Source organism: Sceloporus occidentalis, unplaced genomic scaffold, assembly GCF_023333645.1.
Source record: "Sceloporus occidentalis isolate IW3139 unplaced genomic scaffold, rSceOcc1.0.p SCAF_4, whole genome shotgun sequence".
In the NCBI taxonomy this organism is placed as follows: domain Eukaryota; kingdom Metazoa; phylum Chordata; class Lepidosauria; order Squamata; family Phrynosomatidae; genus Sceloporus; species Sceloporus occidentalis.
In genome coordinates, this window is record NW_028316984.1 from 35263307 (window position 1) to 35276409 (window position 13103).

Below are 13103 nucleotides of genomic sequence, written 5' to 3' on the forward strand. Positions count from 1 at the left end.
GTAAACTATAAAATATGTTAGGGAGCATTATTCCTTGTTAAGGTGTAGCCTGGATTTTTGCTCCCCTATCTTTTGGTCTTCCAGGTCTTCATCCTCCAGGACCTCCTTTGGCAAGACCTATTCTTCCAAGAGAGAGAGGAGCATTAGATAGAATTGTTGAATATTTAGTTGGAGATGGTCCACAAAACAGGTAAAATGTCTTTTATTATAGTAATTTCCAAAGTCATAATGATGAACTGCTTTTCAGATTACCTATGAAACTTCTTTTTGTACCATTTGGGAAGTGTCAGAAACCCTCTACCAGATGGGAGGAACTCACACTGTAGCTTTTAACTTCGGTAGTGTTGTACTTCTCAGATACTAGGCTAGGTGATATGCAAAGGGGCTGTTAAATGCAGTCTCTTTAGCCGCAGTGGGTTCAGTGGGACTGATTGCTAAATAAGCAGCTGTATGATTTCAGTTGTGTGTTTTTCTAATAACTTACAAAAAGTTTGTTTCACTAATGCAAAAATTTAGTTACCGTTTTAAGAACCATGACAACAAATTTTAACAGTTCGGTTAGTATTTGTGCCTGTTCTTATATATGCTACCATTGTTGAAGCGAGATTTGTAAATCATTGGTTTATTCAAGAAGTTTTTTGTAGCCTATTTTCAAATATTCTGCCCTGTCTGTATACATTAATCCTGCCTTGATTTTTACTAAACCAACTTTATCTAGCTGAAATGTGAAAGCAAGAACAAATTGCTATAATAATTGAGTCTGTAAGCTCAAGTGTATCCCAATAGTGAATTTATATAGGCAGTATTGTGATACATTCATGAAAATCATTTTATAGTATGGCGGGATAGTTGTCTGGACAGTGAACTAAATACATGGGCTGAGGAACCTGGGCTTCCCACTTCAGAGAATATTCCACTCCGGTTGACATTGTGAGATGAGGGCACCATGACACCAAGGAGCAGACCAAGAAGCACAAATGCCATTTGTCCCTTTAAATTTTAATGCCCTCTTGCTGGCATGCATTTTTGAAGCGATCTAGGCACATGGTAAAATGCCTAAATTAAATGGCACAGTGATGTTTTTAACCACTCATCTTTTGTTTTTTAGATATGCACTGATTTGCCAGCAGTGTTTCTCACACAATGGGATGGCTTTGAAGGAGGAATTTGAATATATTGGTAAGAATAAATGCTTATTAGAGTGATTAACAAACAACTATTTAAGTGTTGTCGCAAAACCTTTTAGTTTCTCTCTTCTTCTGTTGCTCAAAATAAAAGTTAAGAATAAGTGAATATATTTTGCTGCTTGAAGAAGCTTAAGCTTGTTCCTTCGAGTTCCCTGAGATATTTTGGTAATGTAACATACTAGTTCTGTGTCAGACAGGGTTATAAGAGTGCTTGTATCTTTTAAGGTTAAGTGCACTTAATTCTATGTTGGAGGATAGCCCTTTTAAAATCATCTTTATCATAATTACAGTGGTCCCTCTGGATTTGTGGGGAATACGTTCCTGCCACCCCCCCTGCAAATCCGAAATTTCGCAAATATTCAAGTCCCATTGTCCTCAATGGCGGATCGCCATGGGGACAATGGGACTCCTCCCTCCCTCCTTCTTCCCCCTAGCATTGAGGCCACTGGGGCATGTAATCCACACTGACTGCATGGGGACTCGCTTTCCCAGCAGTGCTCAGGGAGCTTGGTGTACATGCCCCACCCCTTCCGCTGCAGCCAATTGACGTATCACATGCCCATTGGCTGCAGCAGCAGGGGATGGGATGGGGTGGGATGTGTGCACGCCAGGCCCCAGGCGCTGCTGGGAAAGTGAGTTCCCATGCAGTTGGCATGGATTAAAGGCCCCGGTGCTGGGGGGAAGAAGGAGGGAAGGGAGGGAGGGAGGATTTGCTCATTTGTGAATGATCAAAACCGTAATGATAAGTCTGTGTATATCGAGGGACGAGTGTAGTTGTATTCATTCATGTGTACCTTTATAATATATTCCAGGTTTTTTTTTGTTTGAAGTTTCATAATGTCCATATCATAGACATGAGTACAAAACTGGGCTGTACAAATACAATTGGCCCTCCGTTTTCACAGGGGATCCTTTCCAGACCCCCCCCCCCACCAAAAATGGAGGCTCGCACATATTCAAGGCTCATAGGCTTGAATGGAGTGTGCCCCCATGTGTGCGGCCTGGGCACGCGTGCCGTAGGAAATAGCAGAGGTCGCCCCTCCATGGATTGTGCGTGCAGATTTGATATCCCCGAGTTAAGAGGGGTGACTGTACGTTGGTGTGTGTGCTTCTAAACACTGCTCTTAACTATTCATACTACTCTGAAAGGTTTTATTTCTAGGTCCCCACTGTGGAGAGCAGACAAAGTTGGGCTGGCATAATGACAGCCAATAGAATGTTGACTGGTAAGAAGAGAAAAATTTCTTTAGTGATAGTTGAGGCCAGATAGGGTTTTGTTTTCAGACAGTTAGGGTCTGATTGAGTGACAGTCCAGAGGTTAGGGACTGTGAGAGCTGAAGTTGGAAGGGAACAACTGAGCTCTGTGACAGGGTCAGATAGGGCTCAGTTATATCCAGAGTCCATAGAGGAAGAGTCCAGTGAGGGAGAGACAGGAACGGTTAGGGGTAAAGTCCAAAAGTGAGAGACTCCCTACTGATATACATCCAGAACTCAGAGAGAGGGAGTTGCTGGAGTGGGTTATCCTGTAGAATTTAATTAACCTAGTTGGCTAGGATAGAGATAGGTTTGAGAAGGGAACCTAATACCAAGATTGTGAGAGTTTTAAGTAAAAGTAGCTGATATTCTCTATAGGAAGAGATAGTAAAGTAACAATGTGTAACTGAATGCAACAAAGTAAAACTGTAACAAGTGAATATACCAACTGAACAAGTGAAACATTATCAAACCATTGTTTAAATAAAGTTTATTTGTTGTCCAAGAAAGACTTGTCTGGAACCTGAATACTTACCAAGCTACTAACAATTTTAAAACATATTTTAAGAGTAAAGTGGCAATCAGTAGAGAGATGGCAGGATCACAAGTAAAATAGAACAGTGATTACAAGTAAAGGGTCTTGACATAAATTGGTGGCAGTGGTGGGATAAGAAAACCCATGGGGCTGCCACAGTAGGAAAGTAGTTTGGTGAGTAGGTCTCACCATCACACTCACATTAACAAAATTTGCTTTACCAGCAAAATCTGTAGGAAATATCAGAGGTGGAGTAGGAACAAAATCCCAAGGCTATTCTTTAGTTTTATAGCTGACAATAACTAAAGACAGAGACACAATTCTTCATCGAAGACAGATGTTTGTTTTTACCTTCTCTCAGCAAACAAAATTCTGTCTGCAAGTAATGTGAAATAAATTCGCAAAGACACATGCTTTCTTCTGTTTTACTTGGGTATATGGTCCTGTTTGCGTTTTGGCTTTGCAAAAGTGTTCATGGCAGTTACCAGTGCCTTCTGTGTGCTCTTGTATTATCAGGGCAATAATTTTGCTGCTGAAATATTTAAAGAACCCTGATCTATACATATGTGGCTAAAATTCGGCTCCATCCCTCCTGAATACATCCCCCCTCCCTAAATTTACTTAAGATGCCTCAGATAATGATAGTCATTCTGTGCATATAACAGAAAGTTTGTATTGAATAGTGCCCCTAAATGTATATATGCTATATTTTGCTCTTACGTTGTGACACTATTTATTTTAGTTTTTTGTTTTTAGTGGCATCAATGTTCTTAGCATGCTGCTTCCAAACATCTGCTTGAAAGCAGATTTCAGTGTGTTGTAGCATCAGTGTCTGTTCTCCTAAATGCATTTGTTTCCAAAATCTAGTATATATAGATAGCCCCCATTTACCGGTACAATATGCTTTCATCTGGGTCGAAATTACCTGTCACAAAATAAAACCAGTGCATATGTCCTGTGGTGAAGGGAAGAACTTGCACATCTAGGGATTTAGAGGCATTTTCTTTTCAGAAAGCATACATTAATGTCTCATATGTAAAGTATTTAAAATGTCTCATCAGCTGTTGATTAGGCTGTGGGGTGTGTAATACAGAACCTTGGAGGAAGTCATCAAAATGTCTGTCCATTTGTGACTGCTTACTTAAAATATGAGACGTTTTGTATTTTACGACATTTCTTTGCCACCCAGTTGCCAAACCTTTTTCAATGTTCATATTCTCTTTCTGCATACATGGCCAGTATTCAAAATTAAAGTTAAGAATGGATCAATCCACTTGTTCTACAAAGTAGCTTTTATTCCTTAATATTTGCAAACTCTAGGGAATCATCCATTGGAGGTAGGGTTGCCATTGGATTTTTTCATTTTGTGGGTTGAGGTAATCATGGGAGAGGCATCATGGGTGACCTACAAGGACCAGCTATTATTTGCTATTGCCAGGAGCCATGAAAGGACATGGTCATGCACCAAGCTTGTGCCTTTCCTTTCCTACATCACAGCTTTAGCATTATGCAGGGGCCCTAACTTGGTCCTGCCCTTTTTAGCATTCCTGTGACTGTGTTCCTTGTTGAGCTTGGAATATTAGAACCAAAACATTTATGAAAATATGTAGCAAGAGTTTCAAATGTGAGTGGTGACTTTCCTGCTGTAGAAGAGCAAGTCTTGGTTTTTTGTTGCTGTTACCATTTCTTAACAGTCAGAGTAGACAGTGAGCAGCTTATAATGGGAAACACTCACTTTCCAAATAAGAACAGAAAATAACTTCTAAGTAATTAACCCTTTATATAGATTGAAGCATTTGCATATTCTTATATCAAATCTTTGTGCAGCGTTTAGATGTGCCTATTGCTTTTTCCTGAACCCTGCAAGAAAAACCAGACCTCAAGCTCCACGACTTCTGGATTTCGGTGCTGAAAAGAAGCAGTCTGCTGAAAGTGAAATCACGACTGAATCACTGCAGTCAGAGGAAGAAAAGTTACAGGACACTCAAATAGCTGAAGGTTTGTATGAATCGTCTATATTTTGCTTGATGTAGTGATCTGAAGGATTTTTTCATTTTTTTGCATTGCTCTTCATTGTTTGCTAAGGTTTGTCATAATGTGATCCTAACATTATTCATAACTAGAGGCAGCTACCAAGTCATAGCATGGGGGAAGGATCTCTTTTCACTTTGATTTTTGAGAACAGCTCCTTGGATTAATCTGTGATATATTTTTAACACATTTGTTCCTACTTTGTAAGATTATGTTTTAGGTATTTTTCCAGCTGTACAGGGACTCCAAATTCATATACTTCTCATTTATAAACTGAATTCTTCTCATGCCACCTAGCAAGGTTATTTTTTCCTTAAATTTTGTTTCTGTAAAAAAACCATGGTTCTAGTGATTAACTATATTTGTATCAGTATAAGTGTTTGCACTCTACAATTAAGGAATTTGGGTCCCAGAGGGGTTAAATTTCTTTCTTTTTCACAGATCATTGGGTTGAAGTTCCTGCCTTTGTTCCTTAAGTTAGATTTGCTGTTTTCCTGAGGGCAGGAAAATCTAGTAAAACTGACTTGTTTAAAAAGGGGGAGGTTCAAAGACAAATTGTCAACTTTAATTTAACAGAGTTCCTTTTCAGATGTTTAATAGGCAAAAAATACAGTGAGCATCTTATATTCAGCTATTAAGAAAATACTGTATTCAGCGAATATAAGGGTAAAATGCTCCATTTTAATGTTTTATTCTCCATTGAAGAACATAGAGTGAGAATATCTGTAGCTCTTATTTTTTAACATTCTAGGCAGAGAATTTCCCCCTCAAATGTCCATTGAAAGTGAACCCAAGGTCATATAAGTAAATGTGTCCCATTGAAGGAATATAATAGGCTACAGAGTAATAATATTGGTCAAAAACCCTTTGTAACCTTTTACGATATTGATGCAGATGGATAATTGGTTTTGGTTTTGTATCTGGCCTGAAACACAAATTCATTTTTCAAAAATGTGTGGTAACAGGTATCTAAGGCATGTTATAAGGAAATAAATGTAATGATCATAAGGTACAGCAACAAAAAGAGCCAGTGTGGCATAGCGATTTGGACTACAATTCTGGAGACCAGTGTTCAAATCCTCACTCAGCGGTGACCTTGGGCAAGTCATATTCTCTGAGCCTAAGAGGAAGGCAATGGCAAACCTCTTCCAAATAAATCTTACCAAAAACAAACAAACAAAAAAACCCATGATAGTGTTGCCTTAAGGTTGCCATAAGTCAGAAACAATGTAAAGGCACACATCAGCAAACACCAGAATTCAGCAGGGTTATTCCATTATTTTTGTCAGCATAACTAGGAGAATACATTCCCTCCTTCCATCAGGCCCCTAAGCACCCTCAAAACTAGCTCCAGATCTGAACACACTAGCAGATTTTTGGGTGGTCCTAAGAAGTGCAGGAGGAAAGAAAGTGAATAAAAGTTCTATCATGGCTGCTATTGCATGGTTAGATATAGACCACTAAAAGGCCAGAATCTAAAGGACCTACTCACAGACCAATGGGCAGCAATCTCACATAGTAACCTCCAACAGATGCAGCTATCTGTTGACAGTCAATTTAATGTACTGGTTGGAGTATTAGACTCGGACTTGGTAAATCCAAGTTCAGATCGCATAGAGAAATTCCCTGGGTGGCTGTGGGCCAGTCATCCTTTTTCCGCTGGATGTGCCCCACAGGATTTTAGTGAAGATAAAAGTGGCGAATTGTAGAACCTCATCTGCTGTCCTGAGGTCATTGGGGGAAAAACAGGATGTAAATGTAATTAATAAATAAAATTGTTTCTCACTAGAAAAGAAGGTCTTACCTTACTATATCTTGTGAGAAATATAGTTGAATAGCATTATTAACATATTTAATTGTTTGTAGCAGAAAATTATTATGTAATTATGTCTATTTTTTAAATTTCTATTTATTATTATTATTATTTGTTAAAATACAACATTTTTATAATTTCCAAAGCTTCCATCTTATCTTTCTTGTCCTTGAATTCTCAAATTTCATTCTGCGGAAGCTCAAACTGGATGGCAAGCCTGCGGTTGGTGTCGGCGCACTGTAATTATAAGGAAGGATCTTTGAGAACATACCCAGAAGGAATCTTTTGGGGCAGAGGGAGATTACTGAAAATACTCCTTCCCACAAGTGGACTAAGGTTCAGGGAGAATTCATCCAGAAAACAGTTACAGGGCTAACCAGTAGCTGGGAGCAGCTGTAGCAAGAGCTTATGTTGGCTAAATTAATGCCTATTCCAGATAAGGATTTCTCCCCTCCCTTGCATTTAACTCCTAAAAACTGTAGAGATGTTTGAAACAATATGCTTAAAAATTTTATGTGTTAGATATTTCTGGCTAAGTTAATGCTATGGAAATCATATTAGTGTAATCAAAAATTTGTGTGTCTTGCAGAACGTTTAGATGAAAGCATCCCACTTACTGAAGAAGATGTGGAAAATGTTCAAGCTCTCATTATTGAAGAACACAGCGTTGATGTAGCTGAAGCAGCAGAGAGAGAACAACCAACTATTGAAACCAAAACTGGAGTTACAAACTTGACACCTGTTCCAGATGACCAAAGGGAAGAACCTATAGTGGAAGAATAAGTGCCTGATTATTTTTTAGCAATATTCTTTCAGTTGTTACTTTTTCAGGTGGGTTGCTTTCAGACAAGGTTATGTCCACACTCTCATGAGCTACGACTGCCACTCCCACTGTTAAGTTAAAGCTATGTGCACAACAAGTATTGCATAGCAAGACTGTGTTTGCTTTGGTGATGACCTAAAACACTTCAGAATGTGCAGCTATCAAGCAAAGTTATCCTTACCTTTTGTTTTGGAAACTTTAAAAAAAATGTAAACATGCTTAACAGTATATTTTCCAAAGGTGCGATCTAAAATGTAGTATTATTTGGTCATTGAACAAATGAGTGCTGCAAATCACTCAAAGGTGTATAATTAATTCTTGGTTTGGTAAACATTTAGGGTTTTTGTTGTTGTTGTAATATTTAGGTATTAAATACATTTTAAGTATCTAGACATTTACAGGAGAAAATGAGCTTAGGTATTTACCATAAACAGTACGAAAGTGACATTACAATGAAAATGTAAGTCACTCCTTATCCTTTTATTTCCTTGAGAGAATGCAGCTGAGGGGAGTAGTCAGAGGTACAAGCTGTCCTTTAGGGGCTATATGCAAAGCAAATGGTCTAAAGGCATGTGAAATAGAAAACTAGGTTGTGTTTACAAGAAGCGTAGGAATATCTGCACTTGATTGTACTTGAATACTGAACATTTATTTATACCTGTACAATAATGACTATATAAGTGAATTTTGTGTATTTTGTTAAAGGAAAATAAAGACTATGTAGCATTAATTGCTCACTTTGCATATTTTCGTAATTGCCCTACACCAGATCATTGGCCCTCCTGCAGTTGTTGGACTGCAACTTCCAGAAGCCCCAGTCAACATAATCAGAAGTGAGAAATGATGAGAGTTTAGAGTCTGGCAATATCTGGAGGGCAGCACAGTTCCCACACAGTATAATAAAGTTACACTTACTATTAAAACCATTTTTATAATTTTGTGAAAGTACTTGAAAGATAAAAATCAGGATAGCAAAGCCTAGTGAAAAGAGGTTAACAGTCCATATTCCTATAGATGTTAATGATGATAATTACTTATTTTGATTCAGAATAATATGTGATTATTATTTGTGTAGCACTTTAGCACACTTTTTCATGTTTGGTGATCCACACTGTATATATTATTAATTTACTTTTATATGGCCCCTGGGCTGGTGCGACATGTACTCAAGAGAATGGTCTGGAAACATTTAACAATATTAGCAGTGACTTGATACAAATGGGTATGAAGCGCCGTGCTTGCGTCGATTTTAGCATTAGGGACTGCACACCAACCGCACGTTCCCTAGCCGTAGTACGGTGCGGCGGCACAATAATGGTGGTGTCCCGTCTATACGGGCGCTGCCATTTTGACGTAAGTGACACGCGGCGTCTGGGTTCTTTTTACTCCAGAGTGACGGCGCGCAGTTTGGGGGCTGCGCCATCCCTCTGGAGTACAAACGGGTGCCGGTAGGCCAGTGTTTCTCAGCGGTCTGTACTGCGCCATAGTAATTCTAAGTAGATCTCAGCCTAGACAGTGCCACCTGGGAGACTTTTAGAATGCCATGTAAGGTGTTTTGAAGGGAAAAGCAGGACATAAGTATAAAGAATTAATGTGCTTGATTTTCAAAATATCAAGAAAAACAGTTTCCTTTAGCATTTAAGCATTTAAGGACCTATGTGTGCGCAGCCCTTTGCAAACTTCGTATCATGTAGGGTTCATGGATTTTACTCATACTGGGTCTTCAGTAGCCAACATTCCTTTTCAGTTTTCTTCATTAAAATTCCTGCACACCTGTCTGTACCCGGCTTCCACTCCACCATAAGCATCTGAAGAAGTAGACTAAAGTCTATGAAAGCTCATGCTACAAACTTTTTCTGCCCAGTTAGTCTCAAAGATGCTACAAGATCTCTACACATATTAGTCTCATTTAGTTGATAAGCTACAAACTGTGGACAGAATTTGACCAAACCTTGATATGTGCAAACCAAAGTATTAATCCAGGCTAGCATGGTTGTGCCCTGGCACCCCACCATGGGTAAAACAGTGCTGGTTGTACTCTGTCATTTAGTACTGTGTGGATCTGATGGTGGTGATTGTTGAGTTCTACTGGGGTAATAAAATCAGAAGCTTCTACTTAGGCACAGAAATGTGGCAGTTCTCTATGCCTGATGCGCAAAACGTAGGTCTCTGGCCACTTGTAGCAGATTACCTAGGATTCCTGACTACCACTACATTTAAAATAGCAAGTAAAACTGTTTTTTAAAAAGACAAATATTTATGCCATGATGGCTTTCCAGCAAGTCATCTTTCTGTTTTCTTTCCCTGTAAAATGGGCATCCATATAAGGTTGTCTTTGATCATGTCTGTGTTGAGTTCTGGCTACCTCAGGAGATGGTGAGATCCTCTATGAAACAGGCTGAGCATTCATGCTCTACTTGTGCAATTCCATGTTTTCCCTGCACTCCATCAATTCTCAAGCCTTGTTTGGTGGTGCTGCTTCTTACAGGTGGGAAAGGGGTGCAGGGAAAACAATTCAGATGATGAAAAGCAGCTGGGCTCAGCTCAGGAAGAAATGCATTCACAGATCACTCGCAGCCTCCTTATCCTTCATTTTAGAGCCTAGACTTGCTGCATTTTAAGCATATGAACTCTTCTTCCCTTGGTAAGCAGCAGCAGCAGCTGCCCCTCTGGCAATTTAACCACTGTGGAAGTTGTGGTTGAATAGGCTGCAAAAGAGCTACAGATAGCAATTTGCCTCATCCAAAATTTTTTTAGTCCCAATAAGATAGAACCATAAGAACAGTTTCAGCCTAACCCCACTTAGGCCAGAAATGTTGAATATGTGGCCCTTCAGATATCAGTTGATTGCCAATCCATTCAGCCCAAGATAGCATAGCCAAGGACATTGCAGTCAAACAACATTTGGAGGCCCAATTTCTTTCCATCCCTTCATGTGGTACCCCATGTGTCTGGTCTCTTCCATCCTGTTCTAGCATCGAGCTTGGAAAAGTTGGACTATGACTCACAATCTCCCACTGGCCATGCTGGCTGAGGGAGTGGGAACTGTAATCCAGAAGGGAAAATAAAAGAGAAAGGATATTGTCCAAACTCTGTCCCTGTTGGAATGGTGACAGCATTCAGCTACTGTGCCCATCATTTCAGTTGTCACTTTTGAGCCAAGGTCTCTAGTCATGGTTGTCATTCATGCCCCTTGCTGTCAGGACTGGTTCAGTCCTCTTTGCAGCATCAGGTCTCAGAGACCACCTCTTCCCAATCAGGTCTCGATAGAACCAAAGGGAGATTGAGAAAGTGGCAGGGAGAGAGGGAATTCCTTCCATCTGCTCCACCTGCAAAGGCACTGTTGCTGTCAGAACTCAACTCAGTTGCCAAGGGTAAAGCTGGTTCTTGCTGTAAATTAGCACATGTTACAAGCTTCATTTAGGACCAATCAGTTTATTTAGAGCAATTAAATAAACCATATTTGATGCCTCTGTTCGGCGTGAACCATCCAAAGAAAGCACTGTATGTTTTTGTTATTTCATGTATTTACCAAAAACAAATCCCAGTCATATTTTGCAGCCCTGGGAAAATTGAGTACTGTTGAAGACAGCAGTATAATTGATTTGATGAAAATAATAAAAGTATCACCGTATAATAGAAAGAGGAAAGTGATTGTTTTAGATTGTAAGGTCTCTGAACAGGGACTATGTCTCTTTAATATTCTGTACATCTGTTCAAGTTAAATATGAAATAGTTATAGGAGCAATAGTAATTGCACAAGCAGCAAAGAATCCCTCTAAGATGTAACTGAAATCCAGGCCTCTAGTTTTGATCTCTGGAATGAACAGTGTCATAAATGTGAAAGTAGAAAAACCAGTATCAGTGTTATTTTACATTACTGAGTCACGATTATTTAGACTTGCATCAAATATTTCCACATTTTCATGTGGAAATGAGCAGTTCAAAACTGGAGGTGCAAGTTTCTCCTCAAACCCAGATTATTTGAATATTGCCTTTTGGATGTCATTCCATCCCTGTGCTTCCTGCTACTCAGTTCTAGATTAGCCAACATGTTATCACTCTCACCACCCCCCACCCCACATCATATAGTGAATGGGATATTTGTCAATAATGTGTTCAGTCTGCTTTGGCAATGGGGTGATGGCAATTTCAACAAGAGAACATGTTTATAAAGAGTGTTGGGGGGTTGCATTAACTACTCATTTCCCATCCCTTTTTCAAATTCTGTCTTATATGGAGGGATTGGGAACCCTTGAAAAGATCTGGGATGAACTGGAGAAAGAAACAAGAACTAATGTTGCACAGATGGAAATAGGTTTGGTGGTGTGTTGGTCATGGAACTGTCAGGGAGGAATTTTAACTTCCACAACAGCCCAAAAAGTGGCTTCTAATAGTGTAAGTTGGACTATTGTAATTCATTAACAGGATGCCAGCCATAATTGACATTTCCTGGTCTGTTACAGGAACAGAAACTGACTAGGAAATAGACGAGTTTCTTCAGGGAGGAATTGGGGCTATTAATCATTAATCCCTCTTAGAAGATAGGATATTTTAGTAAACCCTTCCTCGGTCACATTTTGTTGTAGAATTTCCACAGTACTAGGCCTGCAAAGCAGGAGTTTTATGGTTTTATCACTGCAAGAATTTTAAACTCCAAGTTTCAGCCACTTGCCATGTACAAGTTTTATTTATGGCTAAAAAAATAACTGGAACAAAAAGAATGTCACAGTATATCTGTTGAATATTGCCACTGGGGTTGTTTTTGTCCCATACAATGGAATGGATGGAGGGGGGATGTTAGTTTCCATTTTGTGGTCAAAACACAATGCAGAGAAACTGGAGGTGAGTGCTTGGATGAGAAACAATCACGTTCTACAGCTCCTTGGAGGTGGAAGGGCAACCATTGCACACTCTTGATTGTGAACAGGAAAGCCCAAGCCAGAGATATGGATGTTATGACAAGCTTTTTAAAAAATTCTTATTTGGAAATAATGTATTTTTTGATTACAGAAATTAGGTTGTTTATCATCTTTGCAGAAAACAAAGTTTGCTAGGTCCTCCAAGAAAATATTCTGCTTCATGTAAACATAAGTTTTTCTGGCTGTGTATGTTTGGTTACTGTGGAATCCCTTTCATTCTACAGTCACAAAAACATTCCTCTGGACACGGGGCATTTTAATCTCCCAAAACACACTGACATTTCCCTTGGGTCAAGAAAATACTCCCAAAAGTGTGAGAATTTAAAACCTTTTTCAATCCCATCCATGGAGAATAACAGGATATGGTATATAGCAAGAAAACCCACAAATAATACATTTAATGAAGGGTCAAGAAGTCCTGAAAAATTTCCATAGTGGTTTGCACTTCAGTGAGGATAAAGCTGAATGCGCTGGTCTATGATAATGCTAGCAACGTTGTCAAGCTTCTGCTCCAGGGTGAGCGAACAGGCAGGTGACA

At 39.3% G+C, this 13103-nt stretch overlaps 1 protein-coding gene across 3 annotated transcripts in view; it reads left to right on the forward strand.

Annotated features, from left to right (window-relative positions):
• Window positions 1–8373, forward strand: part of LOC149313730 (endoplasmic reticulum junction formation protein lunapark-like) — a 62823-nt gene extending 54450 nt beyond the window's left edge. For all 3 annotated transcript variants that reach the window (XM_089519703.1, XM_089519705.1, XM_089519704.1), the window contains exons 10-13: window positions 85–190; window positions 1109–1179; window positions 4804–4974; window positions 7410–8373. In XM_089519703.1, the coding sequence (XP_089375829.1) occupies window positions 85–190; window positions 1109–1179; window positions 4804–4974; window positions 7410–7603 (542 nt within the window). In that variant the 3' untranslated portion in view covers window positions 7604–8373. The remainder of the gene's footprint in view (window positions 1–84; window positions 191–1108; window positions 1180–4803; window positions 4975–7409) is intronic.
• The last annotated feature ends 4730 nt before the right edge of the window (window positions 8374–13103 follow it).